Source organism: Terrapene carolina, unplaced genomic scaffold (genome assembly GCF_002925995.2).
Source record: "Terrapene carolina triunguis isolate 2854851 unplaced genomic scaffold, T_m_triunguis-2.0 Scaffold85, whole genome shotgun sequence".
In the NCBI taxonomy this organism is placed as follows: domain Eukaryota; kingdom Metazoa; phylum Chordata; order Testudines; family Emydidae; genus Terrapene; species Terrapene triunguis.
The window spans coordinates 26,833,934-26,849,291 of NW_020664436.1; the positions used below are offsets into that span (position 1 = coordinate 26,833,934).

General features: G+C 42.2%; 1 protein-coding gene across 1 annotated transcript in view; it reads right to left on the bottom strand.

The window, feature by feature from the left end:
• The window catches only part of SMOC2 (SPARC related modular calcium binding 2), a 172,526-nt gene extending 164,269 nt beyond the window's left edge, over window positions 1-8,257 (bottom strand). The window contains exon 1 of the mRNA XM_024215126.3: window positions 7,651-8,257. Coding sequence (XP_024070894.1) covers window positions 7,651-7,722 — 72 coding nt within the window. The 5' untranslated portion in view covers window positions 7,723-8,257. The remainder of the gene's footprint in view (window positions 1-7,650) is intronic.
• Window positions 8,258-15,358: the final 7,101 nt, after the last annotated feature.

A 15,358-nucleotide genomic window follows, 5' to 3' on the forward strand; every position in this document is an offset into this window, starting at 1 on the left:
TCACGGCCCACCAGCAGATTACCCTGACAGGCTGCAGGTTGCCGACCATTGGAGTGGATAGTAGTTAAATGTTCCTGAGTGAACTTTTGGGCAGAGCAATACATTAGAGAATTCCAAGGGCGAACTAGCATGGATGACCTTCAGTCAATGAAAACAACAAGGAGTCCGGTGGCACCTTAAAGACCAACAGATTTATTTGGGCAAAGCTTATGCCCAAATAAATCTGTTAGTCTTTAAGGTGCCACCGGACTCCTTGTTGTTTTTGTGGATACAGACTAACACAGCTACCTCCTGATACTTCAGTCAATGTTTTTCTTGCCAGAGGATGCTGTAAAGACCAAGACTATAAGAGGGTCTAAAAAAGAACTAGATACATTCATGGAGGATAGGTCCATCAATGGCTATTAGCCAGGATGGACAGGGATGTGTCACTAGCCTCTGTTTGGCAGATGCTAGGAATGGACAACACGGGATGGATCACTTGATGATTACCTGTTCTCTTCATTCCCTCTGAAGTACCCTGCCACTGGCTATTGTTGGAAGACAGGATACTGGGATAGATGGACCTTTGGTCTGACCCAGTATGGCTGTTCTTATGTTCCTTGTGGCCCTAACAATGATTCTCTGACGCGGTGTCTGCTATCTTGAATCTTCATCAGCTGATAAAATACCAACTCATCATCTCTGAAAACTAAACTTAAGTAAATAAACTGACTTAAGACAATTTTTTTTTCAAGTTTAAGGTTTGCCAAAAAAAAAAAATCTATTCTCTAAATGCTGATTAAAATTTCAGGCTGCTAATTGCACCCATGTCACTAAGAATCTTACCATAATGATTCTGTGCCAATGAGTGGTGCTGTGTTACCTATTCTTCTCTGAAGCATATTTATTATTTGGGGCTGTGATGTCAGGAAACTCAGACCAATATCAAGTGACTAGCTGGCCACATCACACAAAACACCATATCAATTGACATGGTTAATGGATAATCTTGACAGCAAGGCCAAGGAATGAATGGGCATGGAGATTCCACTAGCCTCTCTTCCTAGACGTGGCCTTTCTGGCCTTGGCTACATTGAGAATTTGCCCCCATTTCAGCCATTACTGACCTTGTAGCCAACTAGGATTGTTTGCTGATCTGTAATCTACACAAATATTTCTAAATTTTTTGCTGCATTTTCAGTCATCTTTCCTTGTCTTTAGTACCTATTATGTCATGTAATGTCAGTATATAACAGATTGCAAGCTTTTCCTAAACTTTTTCTTTTTTGGAGCCAATAATCAGTGTCAGTATGTAGAAGGTGCTTTCAGTCCTGCAAGTGAAATGAAAGGGGTGGGTACTGGTCAGGAACTAGAGCTAGTCAGAGAAACTTTGATGGAACCAAATTCCATTAGAATAGGATATTCTGTTGAAATCTAAACATTTTGCAAAATTGGGTCAATGTTGACAGAATTTCATTTTGAGCCCTATCCCCTTAAAAAAAGAAAAAAAGTTCTGACAATATTGCAAATCCTATTCTGACATGATAGTCAAAAATGTTTTTTTGTTTTGTTTTGAAACTACTTGTCACTTCAAAATATTTTTATTTCATATATTATAATACAAAATCAAAAAGGCTTTGATTGACCTGAAACAAATTTTTGCAGAGTTTTCCTATGCAGAGAATTTCCAAACTTTCAGTTTTTGTTCCTAATCAGAAAAAAACCAGATTCTGAAATCCCTAGATCCTTCATGAAACACAATTTCCATCCTCCACACAGCTCTATCAAGAACATATGAAGCAGTTCAGATAAAAATTGACACTCCTGAACCAAACTCAAACCTTCATTTGCAATCTAAAAATAGTTCTCTTGACTCCCTGGGTTGGTTATTAATTTTCAGGCCCCTCTCCACTTCCTGGTCTTGAGCATGACAGAAAGGTGAAGTACCAAAATATCATGAAAACAGCTGCTCTTGTGGTAACTCTGGCCTGGCCAAAATACTGGAAACACTAGCAAACTCCTGAGCAAGCGAGAGCCTGAAGTGATTTCTAGACTGATTTCCAAACCAATGAGGTTCAGATAAGCTTTGGATAAGTATCTACATTTTTGGATGTTCCTCCAAAATGAACAAAACCTCCAAAGCTTTGGAGGTTTGCCCACGGTTAAAAAGGACACACTAGTGCTATGACTCCTTGGACTACCCCTCAGGACAGGGAATGAATGGAGGCAGCAAAATGGGCTGGAGGGCCTTTCATAAATGTATCTTTCTATGTATGTTTTTTTTCTTCCTGTAAACGACCCCCTCCTCTCCCCCCTTTAGTTTTAAAACACTCCCAGTGTGCAGTCAACCTGACATCAACATTATTGACTTCACATTAAATGGGACTGTGTTTGTTGGTTGTGTGCATAAAAATGACTTCTAACACAATCTAAAGTTCCTCTGACCCTTTTAATAATAACCTTGTTTTTTTTTTTACAATGAGAAGTGTCTTGGAAGTTTATTGTAGGGAAGCATTGTTGAGAGTTTTATTTTTGGAACTGATGTACCCTTTGTTGCATCAATGCCCATTTGCTCTAACAATGCTGTTAGGATCTGGAGCCACTTATAGTTTTATTTATGGTCTTGGTTTCGAGTCACAATTAAAGTAATTTTTCCAAATGTTTGGGTTTTGTAGGCGCCATCCAAATGGGTCCCTAACTTGGAAAACTTTGATTGTGTTTAGCTTCCCTCTACTCAACTACCTTCGTGGTCCATCTTATATTGGTGAGTGTTGTGGAACCTATCCAGGGCATTAAATGCTATTGAATACTCACAAAGCATGTGCCTAGGGAGAAAAAGAAAACAATTGTTCCTTGAAATATTCAGCATCTGATGAAAGAAACTTTTGACAGGCTGAGGTGTACATTTCAGTAAGAGATTTCTCCAGATGCAAAAAAGAATTCTCTTTTCTGGTAGGATCTAAGATTGATATTCAATTGAAAGACAAACATGATTCTGCATGTCTTTTGGGCATAAAATTAAATATTTGTGGTACATTAGGAACAATGCAAATGTTTTCAAATAAGAAACACTTGCATCCTATTAACACACACACACACACACACAACTCCAGCTGAGGTAGAAGCTGCAGTGATAGTTCTAAAAACATAGTGTTAAAGATGCCCCATGTTTTCAGTTCAGGATCAGTGCAGTAATCTAAGTGTTACTTAAACTAGAGAAAGATGGAGTGTACATTAAGCTTTGTATTTCAACGCAAAAGTACCTAGATCCATAATATGTGACTGCCCATATTGGAATCATGCCACCTAGTTCTGTTCTCTCATCTACCAATATATTTCAGTAAGGAGATAGATATAGGTATAGATATAGATATGAGATTTGTGATGCTAAATAAATATTATATGCCATAACAAAAGTAATACACCATGAAAATATTCTAGTAATATACTGCAAGAGTTGCAGAATCCCATCTGTCATTCCATAGAAGTGTTTCCAGAACAAAGTTACTTAGTTCTTTTTAGAAGGTAAGGACTTTGTATAGTGGTGTTTGACAGAGGGAGGGGGAACTAAATTGGTTACAACCCCTTCACATTGAACAGTTTCTTATCTAGATGTCCCCTAAAATAGTGTACTTATGAAATAACTCCCACCCCAGCTTCCCAAAATGAAAAGTGTTCTGCTGCCAATGTTTGTTCATAAAAATCTCCCCCCAGCCCAATGGCTCAGCTAGTAGTTGACAGTGTTTTAATAAGATAGATATTTCCCCCCCTTTATTCATACTCGGCTGGCATTGCAACATGTTTCACAGGAGACGAGTTCAGGAGAAACCTTGGCAAAGGCAGTCTTAGAACGAGAACAGGCCAAGAGCTCTGCAAGACTGAAATAATTTTAAGGACCAGATTATAACTCTGGATGCAGTGGTGGAGTCTGACTCCTGTGCACATCAGAAATCAGTTTGGCTGCTAGTGTCAAGGCATTAGGAAGCCACATAGTTACACAATGACTAGAGGCCAGCTGTGGCTCAGCACTGGAGCCACAAATGAGGTTGGTTACCAGGGACTGGAGAACCCACTGGAGTTATGAGTTGTGTGAAACCTTTAGAACTTTTCCCTTTGGGGTTTTGTGAAACTTCAGGTTTTGCAAAATCATTTTTTCCATTTAATTTAAGCCCTGGGCTTTTTATTTCCCCCAAGGGAATTTTAATTGAAGAATGTATTCCTAATTAAATGAAAGCAGACAATAGACTCTTGTTTGAAAGCAATATTTGCTCTGCTTCTAGGGCTACCAGGGAAATAAGTTAAAACTAAAACCCCAGAATTCCTATTTTGCCAGATCCAAACATAAAAATTGACCCTCAACATTGACAAGTTCTCCTCTAAATCTAGAGCCTTGGAGCTGCTAAATGAGAGAGTGAGTTTTCTGATCCATGGAGCCACGTTTTTAAAACTGGCCACTGATTCTGCATGCTCTGATTTTTGCCTAAAACACCTGAGACTTAATTATCAGAAGTGCTGAGCACACTCAGTTCCTGCTGAGTTCAATCTGAATTGTTGGTACTCAGCTCTTGTGAAACTCAGGACAATGGTGTGTCAAGTTACATACCTACAATCTGTGGCCACTTTTGAAAATGTTGGCCTCTGTTAGTTACTCCCCCAGCCGTGATGTTGGTGGGCAGCTTTCATTTGCCACATGGAAAAGAGACGGGTGTTCTATATACAGGGGAAGATAACCTAGCATTGTAGAATGATGCAGCAGGTTAAAAAAACACACACATGCTTCCCTTCACGCCTGTCCACCACTTCCCTTCCTTTCACTCCCAAATACCCCAGGTTCGGTTCACACACAACACCTATTGACATTTCTGAGAAGTGCTAAAGATGAAAATGCATCCTTTTGTGTCAGTACCTCAGGGAAGTTAATGTCCCTAATGTATTAAGAAATAAGGAGTGAAGAGCACATAACTGGAGAAAAAAACTATCATATTGATACACTCTGTGAACTACAAGTCAAATGACTGTAAGGAAGAGTACAGAATGATTTAGTATTGAGCTAACTGTTGCTGTGATATTTCACTTTCCATTTTAATAAGGAATGTCTCCAAATATTTTGTAGGAATAACACCCCCCGCCCCACGTGGTACCAAAACTCAAGACCCAAGATTTATTTTTATGGGAAATTTTTACAAGATTAACATTTTCTGTTTGCAGACTATGTGCATCCAGGCGTTTATTACCTACTTTATGGATTAAAGGTTTCTAATGTAAACAGCGACATGTTTGATGGCCAGCTCTGTGAGAGCACATCCACAGGGAGTGCTGTGAAGAACTGGCTTAGGGTCATTGCCTACAGGAGTTAGCACTCATGCATCTATACCAGAGCTGGTTGCCACCAGTGAGAAGCCCAATGTAGATCAAACCTAACCATCAAGTTTCAAACTTCAATACCCCTCTGGAAGCACAAGTTCAAATTCCTTCAGAATTGACTTAGCTTTTCATCCTTCCAAGGTATATAAATTGAGTGCCATATAGTTTATTTGGGGGAGGGAGGTCTTTCAGGTGAAACCAAAGTTATATTTGCCTTGTATGGACATATTACATTTTTATAAGACAGTGGTTTACCCCAGTCTACTTGGCCAAACTTTCACTTCCTCCACTTCAGTAGAGCTACCATCCATCTCCCCAGAGATGGCTGCATTTCAGTGGCAGTCTATATGTATCTAGTGGTCAAATGCTTTAGGATCCTTTGGGATGAAAGGTGTTATATAATAGTAGTTGCTGTTACATAGAACGACTAAGATTGATAGCCTTTCTAATTCACAATAATTTAAAATGTTTATAATGGGCCAAGGAAAGAAAAAGTATTGGTTTCTGTAAATCTTGTTCATGTAACCAACCAACTCAAATTCTAACGTGCTTTTGAAATCAAACTTGGAATTCAGTGCCAAAAATCACCTTGTGCTATTTTTCCCCCCCAAAATCCTCTCACCATGAGAGGGCAGTTTAAAACCAGCCTTTCTAAGTGGTGTTATGGTACTCCACTTGATTTCATGTGTTCAGTGCTTGCAAAAGTGGAGTGAGCTTTGTGATTTCAGTTAGCAGTTGCTAATCTACAAATAATTTTCAATAAATTAGACAGGGAGACAAGACACCTTGTGAAGAATTTCAGATATGAGCAACACCCCCAAACCCCTGAAAATATCACACTGTAACATTTAATATCTTATAGAAACATTCATTGTCTGAAAGTCTAAGATAAAAAAACAGAATACATCTCCCTTTGCAAACCTCCAAACTGAATATCCTTTATCAAAACACTTAACTGCCTGAAAATGGGTAGCTGCCCTTTATGTTTATTCAAGCACACATTTAAAAACACAGTTAATGAATGTGTTTTTATTTCTACAGATTGCATTAATTATAGTTTTGCAAACACTACAACCTCTACAAGAAGATTGAACTGAGCTATTAGCTGCAAACCTCACGTCTTGGCTAGAGAAGTGATTATGGCTTATTTAGCAATCCTAATGAATTGGCTCACCCATCCTTATACATAGTCCCATGTTTAGCATCAGGGGCCCCAGAATAGCTAAGGAGGGCCGTTTTCATGGGGCTTTATAATTAAAAAAATAAATGGTCAACCTAAGATGATCCACATATTTCCAAATGCAGCCTTCAGTGCAACGTTATTCCACTGCAGCATAATAAAGGAAATAATATTAGACTAAAGCTCTGGGGAGACCCACAGTAAATTTCCATTTAACTGCAATAGCTAATCTTGTTCCTTGGAAAATGCAAATGGTACATTTTATGGAGTATTACCCATGGGTTCTGTGTTGTACAATACACACAAATAAAGGTTTCTAATGTAGAAACTGAACAATTTTCAATCTAAAATAGATACAAGAAGAGGGAGAGGTTTTATTTCCTCTTTTCCCCCACCATCACTTTATCTTGTCTCAGGGAGGCTCAGAAAAGCGTTTCAGCAGCAGCAAAGTTACCTAGCACATTACAAGCAAAGGGGAAGGAATTTGTCTTGCAACAATTCAACCTGTATGCCTACCTGATCTGTGGCTAAACTCGAGCGCTGAATTCCCTTGCTACTGACCTACTAAATCACTCTCACACTTTGCCCTTCGAAATCATCCACTATCAGGTTTCTTATTTAGTTTCTCCAGCTTGCGTCTCTCTCTAACCAGTGCTCATTTTACAGGCAAGGTGAACAGCAATGCAGTGCTGTCTTTATTTAAAGTCAGCTTCCCTGATCTCTGACGGGAGGGACTGTCAGCTGGAAAAGGGTGGGGGGAAGGGGTCTCCTTTTCTCTATCCACCGAGTTACAGAAATATACAGCAATCTATCAGTCCTTGTCCACATAGGACAGGCTGAGAAGGTTTGATCTCAGGGACTAGAACAGGTTAGAACCCACATGGGCAGAGTCACCTGGAGCCACCCCCTAAGACCTGTACACTTCATTCAACCTCCGCATTAGCCTGACCTAGGAGGGGAGAGGAGAAGAGATCAGGTCCAGGATTTGTTGTTTTCGGGGTGCACCCTACGCGCCCCCAAACTGTTCACACTAGCTCCCGGCGCTGGCCGCAAATAGCCAGCTCCGAGGGTTGTCCTTGTTTGGTAAGCCCACCTGATGGGAGGAGGGGGAGCGCCTGCCTTACCGTGAGCGCGGAGAACTTCTGAGCCGGCACCAGGAGGAGCAGCTCGGGGAGCAGCAGCAGCAGGAGCCGCATCCTGATCCGGAGCCGGGACAGCCGCAAAGTCGCTGCTGGCGGGGGAGGAGGGGGACTTTCCTTGGGCTCTCGCTTCCCCCCCCTTCTCTGGCTCCTTTTCAGTCTCTCCTGCGGGGAGGTCCCTTTGCCCAGGGCTTCTTTCCCCACCCCCTGAAGTGAGGGGCTGGGGGACAGCGCGCTCCCTCCCCTCCCCTCGCCGGCTGCTCGAGCGCTTCCCACCTCTGGCCGGGGAGCTGCCTCCTCAGCCTTGGGGCGGGTTCCCCTGAGATCGCGCAACGCGCTGCGGGGAAGCTTCGCCTGCTGCTCCGGGGTCGGGGCGTGCAACTTCTCGCCTTCCCTGGAGCGGATCAGATGCTGCCCCGCGTCTCTGCTGCGCTTGGCCGCCCCTCCCTTGGCACCGGAGGGTCGCCGGCCGCAGCCACGGGGCAATGAAAAGGAACGAGAAAACGGGCAACAAGCCTGCCCCCTTCCTATGTGTCTTCACCCGGGCGGCACCGCTCGCACGTGCCCTCTCGCGCTGCAGCAGCTGGCGGGGTTGGAGCTGCTGCTGCTGATGATGTCGTGTGAACCGCCCCAAATATTTTATTTCCCTTTACTCTGCTTTTTGCCTTTCACTTCTCCCTCGCCCAGCCTCCTGCTTCTCCTCCCAGACTCACTGATCCTCCGCTGATTGATTGATTGATTGACCCAGCCAGCTTAGCTCCAGGGGACACAGACACATACACCAATCATCTTCGTGGCCACCAGAGCCTTTAAAAATAAGGTTTAAGGGGGAAATGAGAGGGTAGGGGGAAGGAACACGTAGCTTTTATTATTTCTGGTCCGCGTTCAGCGCTGAGGTTTGCAGCAGTTTCTTGGAGACTGTGCAACACGTGCAGATAGGCGAGCTTGTGTGTGTTGGTTTATACTCACTAATGAGCGCGACGCAGAGGGGTAAGGTGAGCACAGGGTAGTTTCCTCCTGGGTATTGTCTGCTGCCCAGTTCACTGAGTTCAGAGCCGCTGGCCTATTTTGTTGTTGCATCCTGACGCTGGAAAGCATCGTTTTCAGTACAACATTGCTGAAATATTTCAGCCTTGGCTTGTAACGGGGGCACGAATCTGGCTGGCTCACACAAACCCCAAGCTTTACTATTTTCGAGCACAATGAGGCAACTGCCTGTCATTTGACTTGAAAGGCCTTATACCATAGAGGGGAAGAAAGTATTTGGCCAAAACAGTTCTTGCATGGATTTTGGTATGTGTTTCTGGGGAAAATACAGTATAACTGCTTGGTGATCAGCCTGTATTTAATAAATACCTGATGATTAAATTAAAATAACAGAGCGTTAGCTTTGCATTCTTGTAGGTTATCTTTTGGGAACCGCATAAAGGAATGTTGTTTATTATCTCCTACTAAAACCAACAGAGGATTCCTTACTGAGGATTGGCTACAAGAAACAGTTCCACACCATCTTTCTTTTTCATGGAGTGATCCCATAGCAAGCAGCGGTTCTCTGAGCTGTACAGCTGCAGATATCTCCATGGTCCGGACACTCATTGAAACAATAAGCCATTTATAATGATTGCTGACATTATGTTAGCATCTGGAGTCTCAATATTCTAAGCACTGTACAGCATATTATACACAAAAGAACTACCTTAAAATAGCACTAATAAGGTTGCAAAATCAGGCGCTCAAACATTATGAAATGCCAGAATTAAGAATGCCTGTGCAAATTTAATTCTGTCCCTTTGTGCATCGGTATTATGGTAATCTTTAACTGTATTTTCACATTCTATTTTTTCCCTCAGAACACTGCCTCATTCAGTGCACAGGACAGGTGGTGCTTAATTAATGAGCAGCTATTCAATGTTTTGTTTTCTCCCCATTGTTCAGGGTGTGGCCCTGAGCCTTATTTCCTGCACAATATTCAAACCTTGCTCTGCAGACAGAATTAGTAATATCCTCAGGGTTTTTTCTGTAGTGGTCATCACTCTAGTAATATCTCTGAGTGCTTCACAAACAAATTTATTTTCACAGCTCCCCTGTGAGATGAGTGTGTATTATTGTCCCCATTTAAAGAGAGGGAACGGGGGCATAGAAAGATAGTAGTAAAAAGTATCCATGAATTTTAGGTGCCCAATATGAAACACTAAGGAACTGATTTTTCACCGTAACTACCATTTCATATGTTCGAAGCACAGCTCCCACTGACTTCAGTTGCAGCTGTGAGTATTCAGCACTTCTGCAAATTAGGTCTCAGAGTCCCAAGTCAGGCCCATACAACTACTGACTATCTGTGAAAAATGTTGTTTAAGCAACTTGCCCAGCATCACAGAGGAATTCTGTGACAAAGGCAGGGATAGATTCCTGTTCTTTAGGGCAGCCTTCATCTGCCTTAACCTTGAGACCCTCCTTTCCCTTCCTGTAGTTTCCTGCTTTATTCACTACACACCTTCCCGCTTCTGCAACAAATGAGACAGAGGTTCTACAGACAACAGCCTTTTTTTTACTACTCAGCCCTTATTTATCCTCCGAGCAGGTTCATCCCATGGACTAAATGAGGCAGGGCTGTGTGGAAAAGAGTTTGTGATAATATAATTGAAGAATGTATTATAATGCACATGTACATGGGGCCCAAATTAAAGTTGCCCAGACAACCTTAATTCTGATATTTCCTAACTTGTGAGTGCTTGATTTTGCAATCTTAATAGTGTTCTTCTAATCAAGTTTTTGTGCATGAGAATTCCTAGGTTTTTAAAAAAGCAAGCTGAAAACCAGAAATGTCATAATGTGTCATCTTTACTTCCATTTGGGTCATCAGCAGGGTTAGAACCTTTAGAGCAACCACAAAGACCTCTGCTACTTAAGCTAATGGAGTAACTGATAGCAGTAATAGGTCATCATCCTCAGTGTGGCCCAGCACTAGAGAGGGATGAAACACTTTTCCAGTGAGCTTCACAGATAATGCTGACAGCAGAGGAATGGTGAGACTCAGGAATCTTGGGTTCCATTCCAGGATTGGGAGGGGGAAGTGCTTGAGTTGGCACAGACTCTTCTGCACATTGCTCCCTAGCATGACACCTTCCGGTATCATCCCTTCAAACCTGTTTCTGGTCCCAGTCCTGTCTCTTTCTCACCCCTGGTTCCTCCTCTCAGCACCATTCTCGTTACCTCGGCTGTCCCAGTCTCCACTCTTCAGGTTTCTGACTGCAGTCCCAGTTTCTTTTTCCAGCAAGTCCTACTCTTACCCCTCCATACTTTCTCCTGGTCCCAGTCTCCTTTTCCAGCTCCTCATCCAATCTGTCTTTCTTCCCAGCCCTGGTTTCCAGTTGCCACTCCTATCCACGTTCCCCTTCAGCACTGGCTCCCAGTTCCAATCTCCCTCCCTGGGCTCCTTCTCCAATTTATGTGTGCTCCTCCCCCAATCCTTGTCCCAGTCTCCCTTTGACTCCTTATCCAATCTCAGTCTCCCCACCACCTACTGGCTCCTGCCCCTCCCCCTTTCCCTCTCTGTCTCCCAATCTCCTTGCCCAGCCAGTTGCAGTCTACCCTCACCCCAGCCTGCAGTCCCTGTCTCCACCACCTGTAGTTCCCTGTCCCAATTTCTCTCTCCCCACTGCCAGACTTCAGTCCCAATTTCTGCCCCCATATCATTCCCAGCTCCAAACCCCCCCCCCCCCCGCCCCACTCTTGCACTTGTCCCCTCTGCATTTGAATCAGACAGCCTCATCCTCCACACTTCCTGGGCCCAGGCCGGGCAGTCATTCAGATGCCCAGAGCCAGCAGAACCTGTAGCAGCCCAGAGCTGCAATTGCAGGGAAATTCCTACTCAGCATCAGGCTGGAGCATGCTCAGTGCAAACAGAATCTTCAGGGAATTTAGCTGCCAAAATCTAAGTAGTGTCTACTGAGCACTTTTCAAAGATTTATAACTTGGATAAATTTGGCCACCTGATACAAAGGCCACTGCTGTCAGATTTCAAGTCCCTGCTCCAACGAATGGAGGTGCTAGAGTTTTTCAAAGAAAAGGTCACCAGAATCCTTGGAAACAGCTGAGCCATTTGGTCTGAAATTTTCTAAATAAATAAAAAATCAGCCTGAGTCAGATTCCTGACATGGAAAATTTTAGCCCAAACAGACAAAGTTATAAGTAACTGAAAACAGTTCACTAAAAAACCTTAGTTTCCAGTCGACCCAAAATGAACCAAAAAATCAGTTAGTTGCACAGCTCTAAATTGCATCCAGAGCTGCTGAATCCTAGTCTCATGCTTTAACCACAAGACTATGCTTTTTCCTTTCCTTCTCTTGTCATTTCTGGACTGCCCATTCAGAAAGTGTTAAAAAGAAATGCAAGCTGCTTACACAAGTGATCCCTTATGGCACTTCCTATACAATGTAATAGGAATGAAATCAATAAGGTTCTATAGGAAATGCCGTAAAATTTGATAGGATTTAGAAGAGCATGAAAGTCTTTCTATAGAAAGTTTAAATTAGCCTATGTAAATTAATAAGGAATTATATTTCTACTATAGAATTCTCTAGGCTGCTTTAAAAGACTATAGAAAGTTCAGCACTCTATATTAAATTCTATAGCAGTGTTCCATGAAGGATGGTGATAGGGTCATGGGAAATCCACCAATACCAACTGTGGAAAGGAACCAATTGTTCATTTCTTAAATCTTAAGAATCACAGGAGTAAAATACCTTGGGTCCCAATGCTGCACTGAAATCATGCAGATGGACCACTGTGTTCAGAGTCTAATTGATTTGGTTGGGATGGTGCAAGGGTGCAGCAGGCTGCATGTGTTTCTCAATGCAAAACTGGAGACTTAGGGCTTGGCTGCACTGCCCGGTAGTTCAGACTATGAGGTTGTGAATGGCAGTGCATGCTGCGCCGCCAACCGGGAGCCGCCTGAGGTAAGTGTCGCCTGGCTGGAGCCTGAACCCCCACCCGCACCTCAACCCCCTGCCCCAGCCCTGAGCCCACTCCTGCACTCCAAACCCCCTGCCCCAGCCCTGAGCCCACTCCTGCACTCCACACCCACAGACGAAGCCCGCACCCCCTCCCACACTACTGAATTCATGGGACTACTCATGGAAACAAAGTTAAGCTTGTGTGTAAGTATTTGTACAATCAAGGCTTTTTATATCTAAATCCTGTTGTCTTTCAATGAGTCTTATGCTTCTAAGAAACTCTCACCCTTTGATTAGATTTTAGGTGATTAACCCACTGCATTCTTATGGGTTAAAATACTGTCAGTTGTCTTAAGTTTTCTCACACTTTTATGATGCCCTAGTACAAAGCTATGGGCCTGAGTTGAAGGCACACAGCTCCTCATTGGTGCTGCTCTGTAGCTGGCAGGATTGGCCCATATGACACCAGAGTTATTAATATGTGCTCTGCCAATAGTGTGAGATGTTATTTTTCATTTCCTAGTGGGAGATGGGATATTTGCTACATGTTTTTCTGATAGCTGTCGCATTTTTGTCACCACTAATATATTTACCATAAGGTAAATTCTTCTCTCAGTTATACCAGGGTAAAACTGGTGTAACTCCCTTGTAGCAGGTCGAGTTCCTTCATTGCAGCTGTGTGCAAACTTAAGCTCACCGTGATTAGCGTCAGTCACAAGCCCTGAAAAATCAGTCAATGAATGGTTTAAAAATCATCTGCGATGGGAGGCAGGGGGAAGAACTGTTTGAAACGTTCCAAATTCAAATTGCTGCCTGGCAAACTTTAAAGAAATGTGTCATTCTTTACAGCATTTAACCCTTCTCTGTATGAACAAATCTCTTTGTATGGTCCATTCTACTGAATAGTCTCACCAACCTGTATCTTTACTGCTAAAAATGGCAACAGACACACAATTTGCCAGGAGCACTTGGCAGCATGGACCACACAGATGCAATTCATACAGGCAGAGAAGTAATGAAAGGTGATACTGTAATAAAGAAACCTTTCAATTACACTGAGCATTTCCCCCCATGCTGCCCACACACTTAACATTCTGGTCCACTCTCCTCCTTTAGTGCTGAGGTCAACATTGATGGAACATGAGATGCATAAAGATATGTGTATAAACAGGGCATATGAGCAGAGGATGTGCTATCAGAAATTCTTTGTTTAATATCACATTTATCTAAGTATTGTTTATTTGCCATGACATAGGGTGAAATCTCCATCCAACGGAAGTCAGTGAGAGTTTTCCCATTGACTTCAATAGGGTAAAGATTTTACTCATTAAATTCAAAGATGGAAGAGGCCTATTTCTAGTCCATGTTTCTGTCAATGCAAGATTTTTCTCTAAAATACAGTTTCTAGTGCTGTTTCCAGTCTACTTTTAAAATTCCCTAGCAAGGGGCATCTCCCACTTTGCTTGGAGAAGATTTCCCAGTCTAATAGATCTAACTATTTAGGCTTGTGTAAAAACTGCAGTCTCTAGGTGCAAAATACCATAAATACATTTCACTGCCCAATGTATTTATTTATTTGGTGTCATTTAATTTGCACTGTTGAATGTAATTTAGAAAATGATACCTGGATCAGCATGTGTTTGTGATGGTGTCTTCACTGTTGTGTATGGTATTATTCTGAGACATGGAGATTTGTTTAAATGTCATCGGCAAAGATATAATGAGGATGCTAAAAGTGAAAAACATGTTGACCAGTTAGCAAAGTCATAACTGTTCATGACCCACTTGATTTCAAGTCATTTATGGAAGTTAATTTGGGGTAGTAGGCTTTTTTATTATTATTATTATTATTATTATTTAATTTTACAGCAGTGTCATGAAGCCCCATAACAGATAGGATAACAGAAGCAAAACCAGAAAATGCAGTAATGACTGAAGTAATAAATGCCTTTTTGTTTCAGTTGTCACCAAAAAAGTTAGCAGTGATTGGACAACTGACATAGTGAACATCAGTGTAAATGGGCTAGGATCTTAGGCTAAAATCGGAAAAGAATAAGTTAAAAATTACTTAGACCAGTTAGATGTCTTCAAGTCAGCAGGGCCTAATGAAATATATCCTAGAATACTTAAAGAACTGGCTGAACTGATCTCTGAGCCATTAGCAATTATGTCTGAGAATTCGTGAAGGACAGGAAAGATCCCAGGGACTGGGAAAAGGGCAAATATAGTACCTAGCTATAAAAAGAAGAATAAGGACAACCCGGGGAATTATAGAACAATCAGCTTAACTTTGGTACCCTGAAAGATAGTGGAGCAAATAATCAAACAATCAATTTGTAAGCACCTAGAAGAACATAAGATGATAAGTAACAGTCAACATGGATTTGTAAAGAATGAATCATGTCAAACCAACCTAATACCCTTCTTTGATAGGGTAACAAGCCTTGTGGATAGGGGGAAGTAGGAGATGTGATACATCTCGACTTTAGAAGGATTTTGATATTGTCACACATGACCTTCTCATAAAAAAAACTAGAGAAATACAGCCTAGATGAAACTTCTATAAGGAGGGTGCACAACTGGTTGGAAAAGAGTACTCAGAGAGTAGTTATCAATGGTTCACAATCAAGCTGGAAGGATATATTGAGTGGGGTCCTGCAGAGATCAGTTCTGGGTTTGATTCTATTCAATATCTTAATAAATGATTTAGATAATGGCATCAGGGCCGGCTCTGGCTT